At 45.3% G+C, this 26,402-nt stretch overlaps 1 protein-coding gene across 9 annotated transcripts in view; it reads left to right on the top strand.

Annotated features, from left to right (window-relative positions):
• SEMA5B (semaphorin 5B) overlaps positions 1-26,402 on the top strand; it is a 260,702-nt gene that overhangs the window by 109,603 nt on the left and 124,697 nt on the right. For all 9 annotated transcript variants that reach the window (XM_084522998.1, XM_084522997.1, XM_084523001.1 and 6 more), the window contains one exon: positions 17,555-17,760. In XM_084522998.1, coding sequence (XP_084379124.1) covers positions 17,607-17,760 — 154 coding nt within the window. In that variant the 5' untranslated portion in view covers positions 17,555-17,606. The remainder of the gene's footprint in view (positions 1-17,554; positions 17,761-26,402) is intronic.

A 26,402-nucleotide genomic window follows, 5' to 3' on the forward strand; every position in this document is an offset into this window, starting at 1 on the left:
CTGGCCCACAGCCTGGGGAGAGTTCAGGGGGATGCTGTGATTGCGTCACTGTTCTTAAAACATTTCCTTGTGAACTCTGATCATTTTATCATCCCGTGTAAGCCATGTGGATCGTGGTAGAGAGATGCCGAGGAAGCTGCACCGCAGCTGAGCGCAGTCAAAACAAGAGGCAGGGAGCTGTGCTGATGTGTTCGCAGAGACGTTCCCCTGTGCATCAATTTTGTGTTCCAGTGGTGGCTGAAAGCTCTTTGACAGCACTTTTAGTCTGGGGCTTGTGTGTTTGAAAAGCATCTAGCATGTTGGTGGCAGCTATTTGGGAAGCAGTACCCTTCATTGCCCATTGTTATCCTTCTCCCTGCTCCGGTGGCTGTGCAGCGGCTGAACGGCGTTGATCATTCAGATCGCCTCCTGGTTTTCAGGCCAGGATGCTCCAAAGAGGTTTGCGGGCTCGTTGGCTAGCCAAGGGTAAACAGGCATCGTGCTTTCCACCAGACCTTCTCTCTGAGGTGGAAAAGGGGCAAGGAAGTGCAGAGTTTGCTGATGAAAATAACTGAGAAAGTTACTTCTAATGCTTGTGCTTACAGCTGGAGCCTGTTTGCTAACACCTCAGGCACTAATGCTTCCCCTTCCCCGATGAGTGTCCACGTTCAGCTGCTGGCTTGGTGCAAGAATATCATGAATAGGATTTTTTATTTATTAGCTGCAGTACTGTGGGACGTAGGAGTTGCGTTACGCTGGGCACAGTACAAACACATTTATTTAGACTGGTGTGAAAATTACTAATGAGGAAAGATGGCTGGCCAAAGCTCTAGGCGTCCTGACACCTCGGAATAAAACAATGACATCCCAACCGTGTTTAAAGTGATGATTCCAGCAGAAACTCAGCCAGCTGCTTCCAGAAACTCCTCCAGCATACCATTAGCCTTCTCTAAATAGTCTATAAAACAGAAGACTTGACAAATGTTAGGAGATGGTCTTTACCCTGAAGTGTTTACAGTCCAAAGCCTCCATCCTTCAGATAAGTGTCTGCTTATGTGATGATGTCCAGTGAGAAGACGTTGTTACTTGTCTTCCTTAAAATTATGCGTGTCTCTGGATGGCAAGAGCAGAAATCAAAGGGGGGTGAAAGGAAAACTCTTATTTACTTGAAAAGAAAGAAAAGTTGAAGACTTAAGCTGAAAGGACTTGCCTGAGGCCCTGTAGAAAGTCAGTGGCAGAGCCCAGAATAGAAGCCAGATGTTCCCAGTCTGCGACAATCTGCTTGAACAAGAACCTAACAGCGAGATGTTTTCCTTCAAAGTCTGTTTTCACCTCCCCTTTGAATTATCTTTTGGTCCTCTTTTTATTTTTTTAAAGGATATCTAGAGAATGCCATGGGAGTTTCAAACCAAGATAATGCTTTGAGGAAGCCAAGCTTTGGGATATTTGCTTGTGTTCTGATTTACTCTGAGCAAGGGGAGCTGCTCTGATTCTAATTCTTCGGCAGGAGCCTCAAAGATTGCGAGAGTCTATAAATATTTGCTTTATTTGCAGTGAGGAGTACAGGAAGTTCTGCGTTAGCCTAATTTAGGCTTCAATATAGGCTATTTATGTACTACCTCCCGGGACCACCTCTGATTACTGAAAGAGTGACCTTATTGGAAACCAACAAGTAGGTCTGCACTTAATTATAAAGGACTCAGAGCATGCTGCGGAGCCCTAACAAAGGTATTTTTGTAGATGATGTTACATGTTTTTATTTAACAGCTCAAATTAAGAGAGCTAAAACAGATGGCATACTTGTTACTGCTCTCTGAGAACACCTACAGAAGGACACCGAGATTAACGGAGAGGCCAAGACTAATAGGTCAGGAGTGGTGGCAAGGATCAGGCTGTCTGGGCTCCCTAATTAACATCTGAAAGCAATAATGAACTGGTCAGCGGGGTCAGGGACAGGTGATGCTGTGTCGAGGGGGAGAAAGAGGGTTTTGTTCCTGCTCTGCGTTTGGAAGAAGTGGTTTAAATGGTTTTGCATCTTTTTTGACTTTCTGATAATAGCAGTGACTTAATCTAATCTAAATGTGGTCTTTGGAGAAAATCTGCTCTAGGACTTTTCCAAAATAATTTCCTGGAGGAAAGAAGAACCTCTGTGAGTGAAGTTCAGAGCGGTGTCTGCGGAGAGAAATGTAAAAAGCTGACTTACGGGGCAGCGAGTTTATACACGGGAAGATGCTCCTCTGGGGCATTATAGAAAATGATTATAGCAGATTTTGTTCATCAAGGCAAAGTAAGCTAAATCAGATACAAGGCGAAGCCCTTAGGAGGGGGAGGAACGTATTCAATTTAGTGAGGCAACTGTGATAGTAATTAAAGCCCAGATGGAAACCTTTGAATGTGTCTGGCGTCTGTGTATCCGCTGCGTTTTTTCTGTTAACTTGACATTATAAAAGGAGCACCCAAAGAATAAAGAGATGGTGTTTGAAATTTCATCAGTCAAGCACTGTCCCCAGTTTGATTTATTGTAAACAATCTTCAAAATGGGTTTGGGTGTATATGATACAGGCAAGGAGTTTTCTCAAGTGGTAATTCACAAAGAGGGAACTTGTACATTATTTGTAGATTTGTCTTTGCTGAAACGCAGTCAGGATTAATCACACCATTCGCCAGCTCTGACTGTGAACCTCTTGTACTTCGGACATATGGATAGAATTTTGCTCTGCTGCTATAAACTCTGAAGCAGAGTGCTGCGCTGTTTACTTTATGAGAAGATATACTGCAAGATTTCAGTTGAAAAAAAAAAAACACCATACATTAAAATAATTAATATAAAACTCAAGGATTAAAAAGGGAAACGCCATCCTACTTCTTTTCCTCTAATACGCAAGCCAAGAGTAAATGATGATATTGTATGGAAACAGTGTTAAAGGGTTAGCAAAATGTGAAGAGTTATTTTTCTATTCCTGCTGAATGAAGAGGGGTTGGCCCTAACCCTGCTGCACTGTCGCACTCACAGGGAGCCTCGAGCGTGCCCTGCCTCGTGTTGGAGCCATTGCCTGGAGCAGGCAGGCTGCTAACAGCCCCGGATCCTCCGCCACACACACGGCTTGAGGTCTGCTACAGGTGGGCTATGATTTAGTGCTACCACCACTCGAGCAGCTGCAGCACTGAGCTCGTGTCAGCGCCCTCCTGGCGTCGCAGCGAGGCTCGGCGTGCCCGCACCGGGCAGAGTTTGCAGCTCGGAGCAAAGCAAAAGCACGGAGGGGAAGGGGAGATGCTCCTCTGCAGGGGTGCTGCCTTGCTGTTTGCTGCATCACCTCCAAACACATACCTAGGGGCTTTTGGAAAAGTCTGACGCTCCCCAGGCGGGCCTGTTTACGGGCAATTTTGTGGTATTAGAGTTGCAGGCAAAGCTCTAGTTAAGCGTGTGTAATTAGCGGCAATATTAATGGTCTTTAATGATACTAACTCCAGGCACTGGTGTTTTCCCTGAGTTTTCCTTACCTCTGTGCTGATAATGGCTTACATCCTTGTACTAAATCCATGCTGCCAAAATCCTTATGGTGCTTTCCACTTTAAAAAGTATCTCCATGCGAGCCTATTTCCCCCGCGTATGCTGTCAGTCTTCATTATAAGGCTTTTCTTGCACTGAAGTATATCTTTTGCAGTCTGAATTCAGAAATAACAATAAAAAGCCACTTCTCTAACATACAGAGCTTTCTTTTAATGGAGGTTTTTTGAAGAGCTCTGCTTTTACTCCACCAATCTGCACCTAATTGCAAGTGGCTCAGTGCCCATTGACGGAGACCCAAAATCCTGGATCCCATAACTCGTCAGTTTGAGATGGATTAAATTAAGCTTCAGATTTAATTTTTTAATCTTAATTCTACCTCCACCTTTAATATCTGAGGGCACAACAAGCGTACGTGTCTCTGGAAGGTGTTTTTTACATGAGCCAGGTTGCCACCTGCAGCCTCGGAGCCGGAGTCGTGGTGGAGTTGCGCACCTGATGGCTTTCCCATCCGCTTCTCGCTTGTCAGCCCGTAACTTTACTTAAAGACAAACGAATTGTAATTAAAACAATCCTTTTTTATTCCCTAAAACCAACATCCTGTAAAGTTTATAAGACCACTGGCTATATTTATGGCCCCTACACCCCCAAGGGGGGGCCGTGCTGCTTTTGTCTGAGGCTTCATCGCCGCCACGGGAGCAAGGGCTGAACCGTGCATCAATGTTCGTCGGAGGAGACCTGAGAGATTTATAATGGGAAAACGCTGACAGTTTGGTAATTTATTGCCACACTAATGGGCAGTGCTGTAGTTCCTGACAGCTCCAAGCCTTTGTTCTCCGGGATAGCTGGTTTCTAGTCCACTTGCTTTCCTGGATTCTCCCCCCGCTGTCTGATGAATGGGTTGAGGATGGTGAATTTCTCTATCTCTGCATTTTCCTGAGTCTGTTTTCACATCCTTCCACTTGTAGGACTTCTGGTGTTGAAATTTGTACAGGGTTACGGGAACTTCACAGCTGAAAGGCCTCTTCACCCAAGTTGCTTTTGTCCTGGTTGCTCTTGTGGCCACGGCCCCAGCGGCGCACGTCGCCGCGTCCCGAGGAGCGCGCAGCCACCGAGCAGCTCCTGCTTCTCCCAACTTGTTTGAGGAGAGGGCTGTGAATCTGCATAATGGCCTCAGACAGAAAGTGCTTTATCTTGGCGAGTTAGTGAGTCAGTTTAGGGGTATTCTATTGGCAAACGCTTTCAGAGAAATTATGCATGGTAAATTAATGAAGGCCGGCAGAGGTATTATGGTGGGTGAATGCACATGCCATTAGAGTCAATGGCTGGCTGAAAAAAGTTAACGGTCATTAAGTGACTGTTAAAAAGGCCGGTGGACACAGATTTACTCCCTTGCAGGGCTCGGGCTGGGTTAGGGGAAGACAGAGCTCGCCTTGGCCGCTGGGCCACCGGACAGCCCGGCCTCTGTGCGTCCATCCCTGCCTCCGTTGGCTCCTGCCTCTGGGAGATGTACCAGAGCCCGCGAGAGCCCGACATGCGAGCAGGTAAAGCCCCCGCGTCCCTTCTCCTTTCTGGGCACTGCTCGGGGACAGAGCCGAGGCGGGTGGCCCAGGGTAATGTTTGAAGAGGGCTTCAAGGGTGCCGGAAAGGGAGCCCGGCAGCGGGGACATGGCAGGACAGGGGATTGCTGGAGCCATCCCCTCCAAGGAGGGGGCTCTCAAATAAGTCCCCTGTGAGTAGCGGGGTGTCACCTCCCCTTCGCGTTCAGATAGCGAGGACATTGGGTGGGTGTTGGAGCAGACCTGACCGTGAGCCGGTGGTATGGAAATGGAGCACTGAGCTGCGGCTGAAGGTTAGGCAGCCCTCTACCATTGCTGGCAATTCAGCCGTGAATTTGCCTTATACAAAATAGAAGAGACGTGGGCTATTTCCTGGGCACCTCTATTCCTCCCGGGCCTGTGTCCTTCCCCTTGAGCGGTGTCGATTTTTTTTTCCCACATTGTATTTTGAATGCGTTCATTCTGACTGAAATAAAATGCATGGAGAAAATTAATGATTTGATATCTGCTCGCTGCCGCCAAAAGAAATATAAAAGCGTCTTTGATCTGGGGGCTTTAAAAAAAAGTGAGCCGGACCAGTTACTGATACTTACTTACTGACCTAAGTAAGTGATAAAGCGACTGTGTCGAAGTTTAATTAGTCTTGATCAAGATAGGTTTTTAAGATTTAGAACTGGTGGCCTTTTGAAGAAGAAAGGCTTCGAGATGTCATTTATGCCACAACATGTCCTTTTATCACACTTTGTATTTCTCCAGCAGGAGCGGTTTTTATTTTAGAGAAAAAGAGAAATGGCTCATTTGATGGAGATTAGCACGGACAAGCTTACTAATATCTGAAGACAATTTCTCTGTCTTACCTTTTTCTGTATTTCATATCCCACAGAGATTACCTCAGACTGCTGTTGTTAGTCACTGTTATTTATATAAAGATATGTAATGCGTTTGTGCTGGAGGGGTCGCCTGTAACGGGGTGTGCAATTTCAGAGTGTAGGGACGGGCAGGAATTACGGTGAAGAATTGCTTCCCAGTGACAGCTTTATCCTGTCTGTAATATGTCATTGCGTGTGACTTCCAATTAATCACGCAGTAACAAAACATTGCGTCTGGCGACAGTGGTGCGGCCATTAATATCGAGAAGCAAGTCTCGGCTTTATGAACACAAACGCTGTCGCGGTCCCCTGCCCACTCGTGCACTTTAATCACCTCGTCTCAACGTGGAAGGCCCATTTCTCTCTTCCCCTCTCCCCCATCAGCCTCCATTGTGATCTATTAAACTGCAATCCATAACGTCTCGCCTCGCCGTAATGCTCCGAGGGTGTGCGCTTTGAAATGATTGCAGGAATTTGACTTTGTCTCACTCTGCCTTGACCTTGGTGTCTTCGGTGCCTTCCCCTCCCTCTGTTTTCAAAGAGGGAGTGAGGGGTTGGGAGAGAGAATAGGAGAGTGACAGAGTGGACTTCGGAGATATTTCATGGGAGGTTTAATGTTGCTCTTTGAGGAAATGGGGGAGATAAAAGGTAAGAGAGAGGCCGTTACTGGAAGACAAAAAGTACAAATTTGCAAATTTTCAGGAGAAAAGGCATCAGGATGTCGAGCATAACTGGCTCCATAGACGGAAGGCTGCCGTGTGCTGGACCTCATTGGTAAGCACGGTGGAAACCTTGCAGTAATTCTTCCTCTTGCTCAGTCTCCCATTTATAATAAGATTGCTCGGTAATGTATCAATTTAAGTAAAATCCCCAAATCTCCTTGTGTTTTACAGCTATATCTATATCCTGAGCGGAAACATAAAGAGCCACTTGGGTGCTTTGTGCTTGGGCCACCAAGAAAGAAGGACGCCCTGGTCCCAGCCACCCAGCTGAGTCCCTGTTATTACACCCGACCAAATTCGGGGCTGGAGTCTCACTCCATGGAAATCCGTGGTCTTTTTCAGTTGTTTCTTTTGGGTTAGCACTCAGGTTTTACACCTTACACGACAAATGAGAAGCCTGGCAGTAATTAGTGTCAATGCCTTTCTTTTTCCCCCAGGAAGGAGATGAATTTAATTTTAAAAAAGTGCTTGGCTGGACAGTGTTAGAAGAATCTCCTGAGCAATCTGAAGGCAGAGCACATTATATGAAACAGATGAAATGCATTTCTGTATCTTTTCCTATGTATTAATACTGTTTGCGAATTTATGACACATTTGACCACTTGCCTTGAAAAGCACACACTGGACGAGGCGTTTGTGTTAGCCGTGGGCTGTGACAATGGTGTGTTGGGTGCGTGGAGTACTTTCACTTTGCCTAAAAATGAAGCAAAAATCTTTGTGAGCGATAACAGCGAGGTTAGGAGCTCCCCGGGGAGATCTTCCTTCTCTGGCTGGCTGAGTCTCCCCGTTGTCCCTGAATTATCAGCCAGACAACACAACAAGAGGTAAAGGAGGGTTTAATGTGGTTGTTCTGGGGTAAGTGGTGTTTTACACCGCACCACACAAGGTCCTCACTCCCTCTGGGCATTGCGACTTGTGCCAGTTGGCAAGGGTACTGGGTTTGGCTCTTTAATTAACGCTCCCCCATCTATCCTGCCGCATTAGCAGTGCATCTGACAGGATGCTGAACTTGCAAAACTACAAGAAATAAAAGCAATTCCCCTCAAGTAGACTTGAAGGCATTTGGTATCACAAAAGGTGACCTCTTTGGTCATTAGACTGGGCCTGATCCCTGGCAGATGCAAACCAGCACAGCTTCATAAAGCCATTTAATGCCAGGCGTACTAGGATCCTATTGCATGCAGGAGAGGCTCCAAGAAGGAGGGTATGTAATCAATTTCTCCTTCCCAAATTATTTTTCCAGAATCCCCACAGTATGGTGTTTGAGTAATAGAATAATTTCCTAGCTATTAAGAGCCTGAAAATCAGCAGTAATTAACTTAGTGCAAATTCTTCTCTTCCTCTCCCTCCTCCTTGCTCAAAAAAACAAACAAACCCCCTTTCTCAGTGGGGGAAATGCAGATGGAAGCGGTGTCTTCCGCCTTAGTGAAGCCGTGTATAGACTACATTTTCCCCCCCCTTTCGGTTCTGTGAATAACATAATTGCTTTGTTATCCCTCAGGGGATTTGTAATATTAACATTGGTTAATGACATTAATTCAAGTTTTTACCATTAATAAAATGGCATTGCTTAAAATTAAGCATTACATTTCAATTAGTAGTCCATCGAAGACTTTAATAGTCTGGAGCATTAAAGTGATTTTTTTTTTAATTTCTTATTAATTTTTTATTGTATCATGCTAATTTCCAAAGAGTGATTGAAAGCCCAGCTGATCCAACCACCGACCCTATCTGCCATGTTTCTTGAGGGAACTTCTTTCTTTTATGACATTATGCAAAAAGGTCACATTTCCACAAAGCAGGAATCTGTTTCCGTCACCTCCTGAATTCATTATCATCCTTTTTACTTTTTAACATGAGGCACATGATATACAGGCACCCCAGGTGGACATGTTTAAATTAATCTAGTAATAATTGATTCAGAAGAGATTTGGAGGACAGAATTTGCATAAAAGCCATAATGAGAGCAAATCCTCCAAGGCCAGACTGAACAGCTAAGTCCCTGAATAACTTACATCTTCTAAACTAATTTGGTTATATATGCAGTACGAAGGTGTGGGGGCTGGAGCACCGTGTGATTGGAATTCATTACAAATAATTCATCTGCTCCGGAAAGCCTGGCCTTGCGATGTATAAAAACCATATCAGCCCCCAAATGCGTGCTCAGGCCCTGCCTCCTGGAAGCTGACGGTGAGGTTTCTGTCTGAGGGCTCACTTATTTTTTTTCCAAAGCATTTCTGAGTAGCAATGCTGGCACCCCAGGGCTGGGGCATGCTGTCGGACCAGTGCTTCTCCTCCTCGTAGGGTGTCCTCCAAGCTGAGGTTTTGGCTGGGCATTGGAAATGGCCAAAGAGCTGGGTGTGGGGGACGGTCTCAGCTGTTAGTTTCAGGTATTCGTCCCTTCCTTTCCAGCACGGAGCTGCTTAGCTAGGTCATTGGGTTTGTATTAAATTCTGCATCACCTTGGTGTCTGGGAATTTAGGGTAAGGGACATCTTACAGGGTTGGGACCGTGCAGACTATAGGCTGTTCACATAAAGTAAATCTGTGGGCAGTGAAAATTATGACTCCAGTTCATTAAAAGAATGCAGCCAGGGGCTTTTTGAGGGGTCACTGCCCTGCTTCACATTCTCTTTGCCTAAATATGTTTGAGAAAAATGCTAAAAGGGTCTTGCTGTGATCCCATACAGTAATTCCTGTGCTGGGGAGCTGGATTAGCAGGTAGCACAGAGCCACGCTCCTAGTATCCGATAGGTAGCACGGGGTTTTCGGAGAAAGAGGAAAATTCAGCTCAGCCTTTTCAGAAATTGCTGAACACTGAATATTTTCCAGGGGAAAATTGATGTCGCTGTGTTTTTTTTTTTTGAGCTGCCCGTTCCCTCATTGCTGCCCTCCGATGCCGCCCTGCAGCCAGGTAGGTCTGGCAGGAGCTCCCCTGCAGCACCCCGGGGACAACGCCAGAGTCGGGGCAGCCCAAGGCAGGGGGAAGAGTTATGAGAGCCAACAGGTAGCTGCTGCTGCGAGAAACAAGAGGAGAGCTGGGCATGGCAGGAGAAAATGGAGCCTGGCTGACGATTATTATTTTGTCTGTTCGGATTTGGGGCATATATTGGCTGCTTGAATGCCTTCTGGCCAAGGGTTTCCATATGATAAATGATGCTGCGCAGTGCCAGGAAGAAGCCGCAGCAAAACATATTCTTGTCTCCAAGCAGGCTGAAACTCGGGAGCAGTGCTCCAGCAAGGCGTTATTCTCCTGGAGTTACGATGAAGCCCGTCTGTGTTAAGTGGCAACTGGTAATCACAAGGCTTTGACCAAAACAGAAAAGCTGTGGTTTCTCTCTCTTGCACGGGCAAGCATTAAAAGAGAAAGTTCTTCTCACCAGCACGGGAAGGAGCTGCTGGGAGCAGAGAGGTGACTTGTGGCATCACATCATCTGCCTCTGACCCCGGCACAGGGGGTTTTCCTCTGCTGGAGAGTCGAATTTTAAGATTGCGCCAGCTCAAAGGAAAAATAAGATTTTTCTAATTTCATCTTAGTGTTTTCCCAGCTGTACAGCCACAAGGTCGCCACAGTGGCCACGACACAGCTTATGGAGGTTGCCTATCTGCTCAATGCAATCTGTGGACTGCCGTGGTCCCTGGCTCGCCCTCACAGTGTGAAGAGAGAAATCTTGCCAGTTTCCAACCTGCATGAAGTCTGGTACAATTTGGAACCACTGTCACTACCTTCCATACTAAAATCCCATCAGATGTCTCTAGTGGACCCTGTAATTAGAGTTGAATAAAAAACTAGTGTCAATAAAACAAAGGCTAGCACTCTTAATAGCTCAAAATTCAAGGGCACTTACAGTTTTCATAATAAACTGTGAGAAAAATAAATAAATAAAAGCCCACATCAGGAGCATTTAGAAGAATAGAGAAGAGTTTACTTCTTTTCCTGATTACCAAAAGCTGGTTGCCATTACTAGTGAGCAAAACCAGAGTTTGTTGTGTTTCGGTTTCGCCAGCTGTAATGCCACAGCTGCAGGTTGGAGGGGCAGGGGGAGCACCCCACGTCTGGAAATCACTGCAGGTATATCAGCCCCTCCAGACTGGTGGTGGGGCCTGTGGCTCTGCTAATTTGCAAATGTACAAGCCGTTCCCACACTGTGCAGGGGGCAACTGGAAGAGAAGCTGCTGCAGTAGTGTTTCTACAACAGCTGTAGGTTTAAGGCATGTGGGCTTGGGTACTAAATCTCAAACCAGAAAGAGCCCGTTGGCAGTAAGGGCTGGTTGCAGTTACTCTGCTGCTGAACCTTACGGTACCTGCGTTATGTAGCTGATCTGCATGTAAAGAGCACAGCTGGTCCTTTACATCTGGATTTACAGCAGCCGTGCAGAGGGCTCTACATCATGTGTACAGCAAGAGCAGAGCTTGCAGAGCTCCGGGCGTGCTCCCCTGCTGCAGGCAGGGCTCTGAAATCGATAACGTGCTGCTGCTGTCCTGGGTGCCCAGGGGATGCCTCGCCGCTTGGGCTGTGCGTTGCCCTCATTCATCCTGCCCTGTCGATGGAGCATCCAGAGGCCTTGACTGGGAGCCAGGAGCTCCTGAGTCCTGATCCAGGCTGCAGCAAATCTGGGGCTGAATTGCAGTCGGGCTAAGTACCACAGCATCCCTTGCGTCCTGCTGTTGTGTAGCTGGCTGTTGCGAATCACAGCCTCAGCTTTTGTCTCAGTGTTTCACAGATGGAGCACATGAAAAATAACTCCACAGTTGGTCCAGGTCCCAAAAATACCTTTGCTTTGACAGTCTCGCAGAGAGGCGAGTCTGTGAGCAACAAACGGAAGGTCTTTCCATCCCCGGTGTAGAGGCAGTCTTCTGGAGAGCAGCAGAAGCCTAACACCAGGAAAATAAATGTGTGTAAGCTTTCGTTGCCAAACCCGATCTTTGGATAAACAGAAAACTTCAGACTCCAAGGCACCTTTTCACAAGTGCTAAATTCATACCCCAAACAAACCCTCCCCAAACCTCTCATGTCTTTATATTATGTGTAGCCTGTAAAAAAAGAGATCTAGAGCCCTTTGGGGAGAGCCTCTCCAGGCAGTTGGGGACAAACTCGATGTGTGGTCAGGTTAGCGCTATTCAAAGGCAGGGCTGAGTGTCAGCAGAGCAGGTATTTATTTATGCCCGCTGGCCTTGGCAGGAGCCCAGCAGCACAGCGTCTTTTGCTCTGCTACACAGGCTTTTATTGTTGAATCAGCTTTATTTCACGACAGCTTTCTACAGTGGGTTCCTGTTCGGGAGGGCCTCCTCCGAAGGTGAGGAATAGCTCAGTTTGCAGGACGGTGCCGCCACAAAGCTGCTGCTGAGGCCAAGCCACCAGGTGGGAGCTGGAGGGGGCTCACACCCAGCCACGGGAAGGGCCCTGACACCGACCCACTCATTTTGGACCAAGCCCTTATTAAAAGAGCTTTGTCTCCATTACCTGAGCTGAATGAGAACTTCCCACTGCCTTCTGTGGTTTGGGACCTTGACCAGTCGTAGGTGGGTTTGAACAGCAATTGAAAAACACTCTAGAAATAAAATACCCCAAATTATGCTGTCAATCTTTTGTGGGATGTAGCCTGAAGAAGATCAAGCTGTAGACTATTACTATTCAGCTCCACTGCAGGCTTCATGGGCCCTGAACCAAGCAGCATATTAGGTTAAACTGATTTCTCCTCTGCTGAGTTACCTGAATTATTTATATGGATCTAGATAACAGAAAGGTTGCAACGAAGTGACCTGTATCGTGAGATCTTGATTGTTTTGTTCCTGATATAAAACCTACCGCAATGCTGCGGTGGGTACCATGCCGGCCGAGAGGCAGGAGCTGGGAGGGTGCCCAGCGGTGAGCGTGGAGCTCCAGTTTCCACCCTGCTGCTGAACTGTAGGGTTTCTTTAAAAGATAACCCTCGGATTAGATGCATGAAAATGTGGTACGCTCTTCCTGGGGCGTTGCGAGAGCCGGTTCAGCATGAGGCTCTTGCATGCTGTTGTGGGAATCCCTGAGCACGGGGCGCAGGACAGCACGACAAAACCCAGTTCCCGTGTGTTTGCCTCAAAAATAAACGAACGGGCAAAGCTCAGTATAGCGAGGCTGCTCCGTGTCCCCAGCACAGGCACTAGAGGCTGGGCACAGTGACACGGCCAGAGGAAAGGCCGTGCCTTTTCCTCGACAGTGTGCCCAGCCCTCGAGCCAGCCCAAGGCAGGAATTCCTGCCGGAGGGGAGGGCACGGAGCGGTGCAGGGACAAGGGCCGAGGTTTTGTTGGCCTCGCAGTTCTCTTTTTTAGGACAGAGCCGCCTGTGCCAGCCTGTTGTAGCTTCATTGCTGAGCTGCCGTGCTGTAAAATGTTTGTATTTATTTCCTTAATTCTGCCAGTGCTGTTTTGAATACTTCAGTGTTCAGCTCTTGCCTCTGTTCTTCTTCTCTCTGGTATCCCATTCTAATAAAATCATAACTGTGCCAATGACAAAAGATCCCGAGCAGGAGAATTAATGCTTTTTCAGGAGGTTCCTTTTTTAGCCTTTTTTAAAGGCATCTCTTTTCTTTAAAATGAAAGATGAAGCATTTTCTTTTATCCTTAAACTTTACTGTCACGTTTTATTAAGTCAAAATGATAGTTACAGTCAGAGGGAAGCAGGATATGGATTCCTGGTACAGCCATTTTTAAAGTGCGCTTTGTTTTAAAGCCTTGAAGATTGATTGAAGGTATTTTTCTTTTCGACACGGAGCTTTAGTCAAAGGGGGCCTGATCTGAGTTACCCTCTGTAAATCAGGATTAGTTCCTGCCAAATCGATGGAGTTGCAATCCTACAATACCGGGGGAGCCGGAGAAGTCTCTTGCCCCAAAAGCAAACACAGGGGGGACCACAGGCGATCCCCCAGCACCGTGCTTGGGCAGGGGGCGAAGCCACGAGGCCTAGCGGGATGCAGGCTGTCCCTGCCAGGCTGCTGCGAAAAGGGGACACATGCCAGTGGGTCTGTGCTCGCAGGATCATCAGGGCTGCACGTCTCCCATCTGTGGTGACACACTGGGCCTGCAAACCTCCTGCGGCCCCCAGGAGGAGCAGCCCTTGGCCCGGCCTGTGCCTGGTTTAGGAGACAAGAGGACGGTGGCAGAAGCAGTGCTCTACAAAATGCCTTTCTCTGGAGCGTGTTTCACAGCATCCAGCGGGGCCTGAATTTGTTGACCTTCCTGGCTGAGGGCCAGAGGGATTCAGTGTGCATGGCAGGAGAGGGGGAGAGAGGCCCCAGCCCAAGGTCTTGGGGCCTTCACCACGGGCTTTCAGGAGGGAGAGGACAGAAAGACTTGGACAGACAATCTTGCTGGACGTTTTCATCCCTTTTTTTTTAATGTGCCTGCATTTTGGAGCGGGGAAATAGCCAAGGTGGTATAGATACATCAAAATGAGCGAATACAGAATGGGAACGATATGTCCTGCCTGGGATTTGAGTTTAACCAGGGATTTCAGCTCTTGTCTCTCATCTGTACTGAAACCTTGACAGCTGATTTCTCGAGCCCTAAGCCATTTTGAGCAGAGAGACTTTAATAAGAACAGCTCTTTTTATAGCATTTAAACTGTGTCTAAACGGCTTAGCACCAGGACAAGTTCCAGCAGCACAAGCCACGGCGAGCCTGGGCTGCGCTTAGGACGTGCGGTGCTTCAGCAGTCCGGCCGCGGAGGGCTGCTCCAGCCCTCGCAGTGAAAATCTGCAGCTGGGGCAAAATGGGAGGCTTGAGTCCGGCCATCTCCAGCAGAATTAAAACATTTACACTTCATAGCTAGCTGCCAGACTCTCCCAGACAGCCACTAGTTTGCTCTTGGCCTACAACTGATCTCCTCCTGCACGCTGCTCTTTTTCATATGGTGAGTATGGGTTTTTTGGAAATAAAGTCGCAGCAGCTGGGAATAGCAGTTACTTAGTTAGGGCCTCTCTTAAAATATTCAGAAGAAAATGGCCAAGGCAGCCTGAGAAGGGGCAGATTGTAGGAGTAACCGTTTGCAATACTATCTGCAGTCTGAATTTTGTTCAGCCAATGCTCCAGGGCTCTAATCTCTTTTGCCCTTGATCAAGCTGGAATTTACCCGCTGACTCCAGTTCAGGGCTGCACATGGCACAGATTTTGTTTAGTAAATTTGATGGATGTAATTGGATGAAAGAGGTAGCCAAGGAAGGGAGGGATGCAAGTTTTTTATATTGTTTATTTTTCATCTTTCTTTGATCATGTATTTCCACTCCTCGTCAAGTTTAAAACCATGATTTTCATGCACACTTTGGATTTCCCTATGACAATAAGGAAAAAGAAGATGGAACTTTACCCCAAATACTGGTTACAGCTTTCTAAGGAATGCTGCAGTCCCTTGGACTGTGGTAAAATCTCCCAGGGAAAGTGGCAGAAATCCAGCTCCTTGGCACATTTTACAACTAGTCCAGACAAAACACTAGTAAATGTACTCTGCTTTGGCACAGAATAGGCTGTGGGACATTATGAAGCTTTCTTGTATGCAACTTTTTCTCATTTCATGGCCCTGTCGAGTGCGAGGCTTGAATTTACTCATCTGCTGATTCTAGACCACACAAGGCCCTGGAGGAGCATTGGAGGACTGCGGGGAAGCTCTGCTCTGTGTCCTTGAGCACTGTTATCTAATTTAAAAGTTTTATTCACCTGACTTGAGATCATTTTTTGGATGCTTCGTACATGAAAACAGCCATATTGGCTCAGATTAAAAGTCTGTCAGTACCTTATTTCTAGGATTAGCTAATAACAGCTGCACTGGGAGGAGTACAGCACGTGTAACGTCAGATTTCTGTGCCTGTCTCTTCCAGTTTCCAGCAAGGATATCTGATAGTGAAAAAGTCCTCTTGCAATATTCATTTCCCACAACAACCGTCTCCTATCTAGGGAAGGTTTGGCTTTGTCTCTTCTGGAACTATTAGTGGAGCTACAGAACTGCATCTCCCTGGGGTTCACATCTGTGTGCTGTATTTAACTTCTGGATCTATACTGGAAAAACTGTCATTTAAACCAATGGCTGAAAAAATAATCTAATGCTTCATCATCAATAACTTCCATTACAGCGTGACTTGCACAACATCTCCATCATCTGAGATGCCACAGTACCCATTTGTGTATGCCCTGCAGTATGCTTGTGCTTAATGACTAAACGCTGTGCTGGCTTTAGCTTTGAATGATTTCACATCTATAACTTCTGCCAGTCCCATTTTTTAATTTAACATTATATTTGCTGTGTTAAAAACAACAACAACAACAAAAGCAAAGCACAGCTCCATAGCAAAGTGCTGCAGAAATTCCTTTGGAGAAATGGAAGGGCTTTTCATACAGTTCTGCATAAAATCTGTATGTATATGGGTCTGGAAAAATTGTGAAATGCTGTAATCTCTCACTCACACTAGTTAGGAAACCAAGTCCCAAGAACTCCCCCAAATTCTGAATGCCAGTGTTACTTTCAGTCAGTGGTACGCAGCTACTGCAGGGGATATGCATAATGGATGCACTGGCAACTCATCTTTATGCCAGTGTTTAAAATCACAGAGCAATAGAGATAAGAATAAAACATAGGCTCCATCTTTCAAGCCTGCTGTCTGCCATCGCTGCTGTAAGCACTCTGTTATTGCTCCTGTGGTGCCCAAGGACCTTTACAAACTTCTTCCAGCTCCTCGATGTCACAGCATTGTCCCCTGTGTTGGAGTTCGCTCCACGCCACGAGCCTGCCATTGCTTATCAGTGCCTCACGTTACTGGCTCCCAGTCTGGCCACTTCAGCTCACTGAAGGTGTTTTGGAGTCTCCAACCAAAAATATAGAGGTGTTGGGCACTGCAGGAGGTGACTGTTGTGCTCCCCTTATGAATCACTACACCCATGGGAATTGAAAATCTCATTATGTGCGAATTTAATCTGAATCAGCTTTATCACTAGGTAAGATTCAAGGATAGAAGACTCCATTTGTTTGAAAACACGTGTTTGCAATAATTGAACAAAGTTACGGAGGAAAACACAATGTGCACATCAGTAGGATTAAATTTGGCAATGCAGATTTTCCTAAGCTGCCGCAGCATCTTGGGGAGCTTGTGGCATGGGCTAATTAATCCTCCGTCCCCTGCCTCAGGCCCGGTAGGCCCTGGGGAGCTTTTAGAGCTATATCTTTTCTGCTTCTATTGTTAAAAACTGCTCACGTAGAAAAGGCATGATTTGCCCCTCTCCTAGCCGATGAGAAGAGCTCCTCCTCTTCAGCTGTGGCTCAGCTCTTGTGTCTGGGAGCTCTAGCATCCCACGATAATGCAGGCAATTGACTCTCTTCTCACCATTCTCCCTATTAAGCTCTTAATTTTTATGTTACACCTTAATTAGCACTTTCCTGGCAACACCTTTCAGTTGGCTTTTCTTGTTTCAAGGCATTTAAAACAGCAGTGGTAAAATGTATAAATCTCCTATTAGAACAGCGTTACTTGCATGTGTTCTGGCGTGCCCTTAGCAATTTCTTGAGTGTAAGACAACATTTAAACATGGACATGTCATGCAGCTGGGGAGCGAGGTGTCCACTGGGGGTCACAGTTACACCTGGAGTATTTGTGAGCTCATATTGTCACCACTAACCATGGCACACTGGGTACTGTGTGAGGACACATGCCCCAAAGCTACACATACAAATATTTAGAAAGCTGTGCACTTCACCTCTCTTTGAAGTTAAAAGCCCAAATACAGTCGTAAATTGGGTCATTTGTTTTTTAGTTACTGGTTTTTGAGATATTTTCATGTGTACTTACCACAAGTGGGGTTGGGATGAAAGGGGAACTCCACCCTTCTCTACCCATGTTACACACTGTGGATAAGCATTCATCTTTCTGAAAGTGGAATTATTTGTGTTTCAGGTATCCTCCCTGGGCCTACCTTGGAAGCTAGATCTGCGACCGCCCTTCAGTCATGGTTGTTTCAAGATTAAAGGCCATTTCCCTGTCATTGCCAAGCCTTTTTCTTCTTGCTTTTCATCTCTCAGCATCACAGAATGTACCTGAATACTCTGAAGCTGAACATCAGCAGTGTGTCAGGAAAGAACATCCCACAATTGCTTTTGAAGGTAAGAGCTTCTATTCCTGTTTCAAGTTCCAGTAGGATGATCCATTTTGAAGTCCTTCCTGGTGTTGTTATGGATGATGGTTGAATTGGTGCTTTTCCTTACACCTGCTATCCACAGGCCAGTGCAAGTGGGCTGGTGAATAACATCCTCTTTGATGCTTTGCAGGGTTTTCACTCTGAGGTTTCACAGCAGTCACATAATTCAGGCAGTTTAGGGACTACTGGTCTAAGAATCTCCACTTCCAATTCTGCTACAGCCTCCTAGTAACCTTGTGCTGTGTTGAAACTGTTTCTCAGTTTCCTTTCTTCTAAATGGATTCAGTAGTGTTTATATACCTTTCATGGCTGGCTGGATCCAGTTCCATAAAGTGGTAAGTGAGAGAGAATTTGGACATATCTGAATGCAAGAGAAGTAAATTGATTTAAAATTATAGTGACTGACATTTTTTGTTGCCTTTTTTTTTTTTTTTTTTTTTTTTTTTTTTTTGTATGTATTTATCACTTCTGCCAGTAGTTTTTCACCTGGACACTTGACAAGGTCTTAAGAATGTAAGAGGGAGCCTTTGTACTGCAGTGCCCTGCTACACCACACAAAAATGTGGACAATCCTTTTACTGTCCCTTTGCCATGTGGAATTACCCTTGTTCTTATCTCAGTTGGATTTTCCATGAACGTCTTTGTGCCCCTAAGTTGCTGTCTGTCCAATCCGTCCATGCACCCACACGGCACTTAGCTCATGATGCTGGTATTAATATTATTTCTGCATTCACCCTGGCCTTGTGCGTTAAGCTCGGTATGCCAGCATCAGCAGCTGCTGAATCTCCTTGCTAAAAGTGGTTTCCTCCTAAATGTTGAAATATTGATTTTGGTTCCCACTTAAGGCCTTGCAATGCGTCTCTTGTTACATTCTTTGCTAAAGGCAATTAAGTACCTTGCAGTGTGTCTCTAGTTAGGTTCTTTGCTAAAGGCAATTTAGCAGTGGTTTTGTGACCTTTGAGATAGGGTTTCCAGGAAGAAAGCAGTCAAAGGCTTCCTTGCTGACCTTTCAGGGTTCTTCTGGAGAGCTTTACTCTTCTTTGGAGAGGAAGAAACTGTTCTCTCTTCATTTGGAAAGTGTAAGAGGTTTCTTGTCTGTTTTCCATTACCTGTGCTTTAAAGGTTTAAATGGATTAAAGTAAATTAGCAAAATCTTTAAGCCTACATGATATGGCACTGGCTCTAACCTTGCTCTGGTGGGTAAATAAACCTTGATTTTAATTGCTAAATAAGTCTGGCCATCTGTTAAACCAGGGAGGGTGAAAGGAGAAACCCTTGCGGTTAAAAACGTGTTGGAACTCAGTTGGATATTTAAATAGATCATACAATAATGAGGATGTTATTGATAAAGAAATGAGAAAAAGTGTGTACTCTTCCTATTAGCCAGGAGCACCAAACTTTTTTGAGTTCACAGAGTACATGTTTGTGGGATCCAGCACTCAGATAAATCATTCTGCAGGGAATATTAAGAGTCCTGATTCCAGATTTTGGGGAATAGATGGGCATTTTTGGCATTCGGTATGTGTACGTCTCTGCAGAAGTGATGGCTGTGTAAATACACTCATGATCTGCCAATTTGCTTTGTTGAAATCAGGCAAGAATTTTTCACTCCTCCCCTTTTACTGTTCTCATTCCCTTCCTGCCTTTAATGATAGAAGGCAAAGCCAGTTACGAGTTAATTAGAACTTCCCAATTATAGAAAAGAAAAAAGGATTGAAATTTCACACACATCAAGAAAATGCCCCAGATTATCATAAACCCAAATGATAAGCTCTTAACCCAAGTTAGAGCCGTGGTTATTGGTTATCCTCAACACCTGTTTCCTCAGGACTGTTTGTGATACAGCCTAATCCTGTGTTCTCTGCTGATGGAAAACACATAGAAAGAAAGTTAAAGGCACCTTGTTTCCACTGCACGTGGTATTTATGTTCTGTGGAAGAGGGCTCACACCTCCAGACACATCTCAGTTTGTCATATAATTTACCTTAAAAGTGTAGCCTGTTCTGCACAAGCAGGTTTAGGCTGCAAGGGGGGGACCAGCAGGGAAATGTACGTCTTAAATGCTGTTGCAAATTGCTCTAAGGACGTTTCTCTGCTTAATTGTGTGGCTTGTGGGCTTCCTGTGGGTCTCCAAATACATCATCCCATGGATCACAACCTGCCATACACTGGGAACGTTGAGCCAACAACTGCAAGAGTGACCCCAGCAGCCGCTCTGCTGCTGCTCCTGCTGCCAGGGGAGAGCATTACTTGGCACCAGCAGCCTTCAGTGGATGGGTGGCAATAATAAATAAGGCCCCAGACCATTCAGTCATATGGGATGCATTAATGTACTGTCAGAATGAACAGACTAGCAAAACAATTTATGTCACAAAAGAGTCAAAGAGCTTCTTTTTCACAACACTGCTGCCCAGGCTTCCCATCGCAAGACAAAGGCATTGCTGGAACATGCTTTGCGTTCTCCAGCCTTCAGTTCCCACCTTGTTTGTGCTCGGCCTCTCTTTTTACTGTATTTTTCCAGACTATGATATTCTTAACATCCACCCCTGGTGGAGGTCTGCTAGATAATATTCTCATCACGGCAGAATCCAAGTAAAACTCCTTTCTGTCTTCTTTTCTGAGAATTCTCTGTTTTCCGTGTGTCTTCTCTTGTTTACTGTAGCTCACCTGCATGAATCAATGTTCTCTTTGAGCACACATCTCTTTGTATTGCAATGGGAGGGGTGAAAAGAGAGAATACAGCGCATGACCAACCCATTTAAGTAGAAAGGAGTCTACATATGCAGGAAGGTTTTACTTTAGCTGTGTTTGGACCTGAAGACACATCTGCTGCCTTACAGAGGCCATTCCCCAAACCACCTGCCATTACTTGTGACCCAGAGAAAATGGCCTAGACAAGCCAGGGACCTAAATTCTGGTCCTAAATGTCCTTATTTTGCATGCTCACGATCAAAGTTTGTACTGCCAAGTGAAACAGGGGCTGGGAGTGGGCTGTGGGCTGAACAGTTTGTCCCAGCAGACCGCGTACTGCTTGTGGGGGCCAGGTTAAGAATTTGTGCTGTGAGCTCTGTCCTGTGAGTCTGTAAGGCACCAAGCTAGCACAGCGGTGCCCCAGTTTCTCTGGGGCTTATACATGATGCTCACTGTACAGCTCACCAACAATAATAACATAACCGGTGTGGGCTTTTCATAATTAGATTGTTCTACTCTGTGCTTATAGGAAACCTGGTTAAAGTTTGATTTCCCTTGTTAGATCAATATGAAAATGATCTTTTACTTCCCAGGAGCCCGTTTCTGGGGTCTTATTACCTGTTTGGCTGTGAGTGGGTAGCTACATTAAGGAACTTGCCTGCTTGTTTGTTTTTCAGAGGGTTGAAAAAATAGTGAAACAAGTCATAAATATTCTTCCTGCATCCTTCTATATTTATGCATGCATGCACACATGCGTAGAAGTCCCATTTAACCAAACATTACATCATCCCAGCACAGCTCCAGTGTAGACCACGCTGGTAAGCCTAAAACCAGAGAAAATGTTTCAGGTTCCTTTCAGCTATGATCATCTTTCTGGTCTTCTCCATGTGTCTCTTATAGTCAAAGAGATCGGTCCCCACATTGGCAACTGGGCTATGCCCTTGCCATGCAGATGTGTTTCTTAACATGATCATTATTATACAGCTGCTTCTTAGACATCGAGCTATGTTAGTCATTAAATTGTTATTCATTAAAGACATTTGGAGCTCCCTTTGTAACATGCCCCTCGGGAAAGCCAAAAACGTCTTCTGCCATGGCAATGCTGTATAAGATCTGTTGCTTCAGGAGCCGGAGCCATGACTGACATGTGCATATAAGTTTGTAATGGGTAGAGAGTTTGGTTTCAGCTTGTTTACCAGGGAAGTGTTTAAAAGTTTGCAAACTCATCTGTGTTATATGAATCACTTGGATGTTCACAGCTCAACTGGAAATGAGTTGTAGACAGGTTTTCACTTGCAGTTTGTGCCATTATTTATTTCTCTTTAGTTTTATCCATTAAATCGCTGTGCTCAGAAAAAAAAAAAAAAACATGACAGACTCCCAGGTTCTTCTCTGTTCTGTCTGCCAGTGCTTTCTCCCCTGGGTCATGGCAGTTTGTGTAAGCCGAAAGAATATCATTTGTGCTCCCCTGCTTTAGTAATTGCAGCCTTCCTTTGTCCCCAGAAGCACCTCAGGTAATCCCATGCTGAAGCATAGGAGAGAGGTGCACTTGGTTAAGTAGCTTATATCCCAGATCTTCTCAGGACTGCAAATCTCAGCTTGGCAGCCTGTATCATCGCTGCTGGTGTGAGTTCTGGGCATGCAGCATTTGGCCATTGTCTGCTTCTCAATCTCTGCTAAATGCAGGCAAGTTGTTCTGTCTGTTGCCTCAGGTTTTTAAAATGCATTAATTTGAGAGTGTTTAAATCTGGGATTTCACTTCAGACTGACTGTAATTATTGCCTCTTACCAGATGAATGTGATTCAGGTTGCTTGAATGTTGCTTGCTATATATTTTCTCAATATTTTCTTTCTTTAAACAACATTTTATTGAAATGTGGCCAGCTTCAAACTCTGAGATCTGTGGGGAGCAGTTAAGTGTTTGCTTGTTGTATTGAAAGCAAAAGCTGTTTTAATTTTGTGGGCTGAAGGATAATAGGGTATGATTTATTCCCTTTGAAGGTTCCTGATGTTTTACCAAACACCCCCACTATTTTTGATTTGGTCACTAATACACTATTCCCTTTACTGTACATTGATGGAAGGAAAAAAAAACACACCACCACAAAACACATTAGCACCTTCCCGCTCCAAAAGCCAGATAGGAAAGCCTCTTAGGAAATTCTGATAAAGATTTAAACTTTTCTTGAGCAAGTGTGATTTTGAGAATCCAAACCAAAACTTTAGGTAACAGTGGATGAAGGTTGTGGGGTGAAGTCTGAGAAGCGGATCTGGCTAAATGTTAAAGGGAAGGCAAATACAGTATGGTTCTTCTAGCTTATAGCCTTGCTGCCCTTGAATCTCCACACGAGGAGTCCAAACGTAACGAATGATGGAGTGCTGACCGTAACTGGTGGTATCCCATGCATGAGATTGGGATGCTATAGGAAATTTGACCTTCAGTGCATTTCAGTTTAGATTTTGTTTCCATTAAGCAAGCCTTGTGGCAATTTTCTTTTTAATCTTGAAAAATGGAACAGTAGCAAATGAAGCTGATATTTTCTTCTTTAGGGCTGATTTAGAATTTGTTTAAAAATTATGACTAATAAAGCCATAAATATACAGTGGTTAGGGAAGTAATTTGCTCTCAGGCAAAATTTCTGAAAATTACACCCAACAGCTCTCAATATATTTTTCATTCCGTAATAATAATTATAACAATAATGATGCTAGTTCTTTGCCACTTCCCCCTTAACGATGTCCAAGGCACTTCACAAATGAGTGCAATGAAATTTGATTGAAGAAATGATTCAGTGTGCTGTTCCTTCAGGCCTCAAGGAGAAAGGGGGTCTTGGAAGAGCGCCCTTCATTCACAAAAGGCTTTAGACAGAGCGAATCACTGGCAAGCAGGAGAGAAAAGGAAGACTGTGGTGGAGCTTCAGGAGGCAAAGTTTTTGGGTAACTCAAATAGAGAAGCAGGGGGAGGTGATTTTCCAGTGCAAGTGAGAGTCCATGTGCTTGGTCCTTCCTCCAGTGCAGCAGTTGAGTGCAGGCCATAGAAGTGGGCTGCCTCTCTTCAGATCCCAGACAGCACTGCTTTGGAGAAAGGAAACATGGTGGGAAGCAAAGCAAAGTGCTTATCTTCTTCTGTGTTTCAGTGCTAACAAAAGCATGCCTTACAGAGACCTCATTTTCAGTTTTTACTTTGTCTAGTTCCCTATCTGAATAAGCTGTGAGTCAGTGCTATGGCAGACCTCATTTACTGAGCACGTAAGCTTCTGATGAGTATTAATATGTCGTGTTCTCCTAAAACCTTCCACGCACCTTGAAGTCAGTGGGTTTGTGGACTTGGAACCAAGTGTGTGCTTCTGTGCTGAACAAGGCCACAGCCAAAGCGCACAGAACCAAAACACCGAGTCTGTGCAATGCTGGTCCTAGGGAGCTCCCTAGGTAGCAACCTTTGGTCCAGCTGGTCAACTTGTTCTTCTAACACGGCTGAATCAAGTGGCTAAGAAATCTACTGTGTTCCTGGGCCTGATATAGGGTTATCTGCATGAGAGTTTGTAATCTGTAATGCACAGTGGACTGGGTTAGAGGTTTTTGTGATCATTTCTAGCTTCGGGAGGCGCAGATAAAATCCTGAAGAAACTCTTGTCCTTTGGCCAAAACCCCTCAGATTTTACATATCACCCATCCTTTCCTTTCTGCTAGCATTGGGCAGTCCTTAGAATGCTTTTAATGAGAGTGCTTGAGTTGCAAAATTCTGGTTTGTGTTTTATACACAGGGATTGCTCCGTTTCACAGCACATTAATGAAGAGGTGCAGGTCATCAGTGAAATGTGGTCTTTGATAATCCCATACTCTTATCAGACAGCTTCCAATTTAAAAACACTGATTCTTATGAGAACAGGTTCATTTCAAAACTCTTTAAGGATTTTATGGCCCCTGCTCTGATTCATTGTTGTAACTGACTCACGATGGGACCTTTGTCTGCAGAAAACAGGAGCCCTCCTAGGTCCAGCTAGCTAAAATGCGCAGATTATACAGATTTGACTTGGTATCTCCAGTTCAGTCTCTGGTGAGCTGGCAAAGAGGGTCAACTTCTGTTCGTCAGAATCAGACACATCTGCTTCTGTGGCAGATCTGGGTACCTGCACGTGAAACTCAAGGAGACTTCAGCCATCATTTCTCTGCCCTCTGTCAATATCCTGCCGTGAAATATTCTCGATATTCTCCCTGTGAAAACAGTTGTCTTGAATCTTGCACCATCTCTGTTGGCACATGTGTCTGATGTAGACATACAAACGTAAAGACAGTGAGAAAAAAAAATGTGCCTCCAGATGTGGAGGAGGTGGTTTGAACGATGACTGAACGATGACAAAGGAGTGTTTTTTTCCATCAGACCGTAGTGGCTGTAGGAGCCAAGATGCAGCTTGCTTTCCTGTCTGAAAAGAGGGATTACAGCGATCAGAATGCCACAGGAAGCTGCAAGTGATGCATGAGCACTCACCTTATCGTTCTCAGCGAGGGAGATTGCGTGACAGCTGCAGGGCTCGTCTTGGTAAACAGTGGATCACGATTCTTAAACACTGCACCATTCGTAAGAAAACAGGAAAGCTGAGGGGGAGCTAACAGCAGGGCTGCGTGTGCCACTGGTTAGCGTGGTTTCACAAGGTTGTGGTGGGGCACAGCCCTGCTGGCTGGCTGTCCTGCGAGTACGGCTCGACTGGACTTCTGCCTGCCCTTTACCATGTGTGGATAGGTGAGGAGAACCCAAGTGAGAGAGATAATGGGCCAGAAGTGGCCTAGAAGTACAGAAGAACTGCAGAAATGTGAAGAAACAGGAATGTGACTCACAGCCCTTTGATCTCCTTCCTTGGGGGACCCCCAGGACAGCATAACAGTGAAACGTCCCTTACTGGGAGCGAGCACCAGTTCGTGCTTATTATCTGGTGTTTTCTTTATCTGGGGTTGAATCCCTGGGTTCTTCCTGACAAACGAGTGTGTTTTTCCAGCTGCTCCATATTAATAATAAAAAAGTAAATAAACAAGCAGTCATAATTCTATTTTTGCAAAAATTAGGTTTGGACTATGTTCTTCTTTCTCCATATTGAAACAATTTAGCAGCACTTGTTTTGAAGAAATGATTAAAATTTAGAAAACAAGGAGTAAATATGCTCAGCATGCATTAGCAGCAGTTAGTGCCTCCTGCACATTGCGTGCTTTACAGATAACGAGGCGTGGATGGCCTAGCCAGTATCACCAAACTATTTAACAATTTAAAGACCTGAGACACCAAATGGTTTCATGATTTCCCCAAGACAGAGAGGGTTCCAACGTTAGCAGTGTTGGGTACTTGGAACCATGCCTACATCTCCAGGTGCCATTCCTTTCTTGAGATGAAAGACACTCAGCAAGGTCAGTTCAAGGAGGAAGTGTAGGCGGTGAAGAGATGGCACAAAATTGTCTAGATCTGACACAATTTTAAATGATAGCATGACTTGGTTAATATGATCACTGTGGTTACCTGGATCTTCAGTTCCTTTCTTCCCTTCAGGGTGGTAAGGAGCAAAGCCTCCTTCTTTTACTTGGTAGTTGAGAGATGGGACTCTTCTCTCTGTCTCGATACCAAGAGAAAAAGTCTTACTCTTTTTTTCTTCCAGTCGTTTCCTATCCACGTGCTCTTGGACAGGTTGGAGAGGGCAACGCTTGTGCTTCTTGGATCTCCTTGAAAGGGAATGGTTCTGTGCACTCAGCAATTGTGGCAACACTCACACCACTGGTGGGTTAGCTCATTGTTTCTCACATCCTGGGAGTTTTGTAGTTGGCTGAGATGGAAATAATCGAATGGACAGGAAATGAGGTAGGAACACAGCTGGAAGGTAAAGACTGCTAGAAAAGAAAGAAGTGGTAAGAGGAGTGGTCCATGAAAACCAT

This window comes from Aythya ferina, assembly GCF_964211825.1.
Source record: "Aythya ferina genome assembly, chromosome: 6".
In the NCBI taxonomy this organism is placed as follows: domain Eukaryota; kingdom Metazoa; phylum Chordata; class Aves; order Anseriformes; family Anatidae; genus Aythya; species Aythya ferina.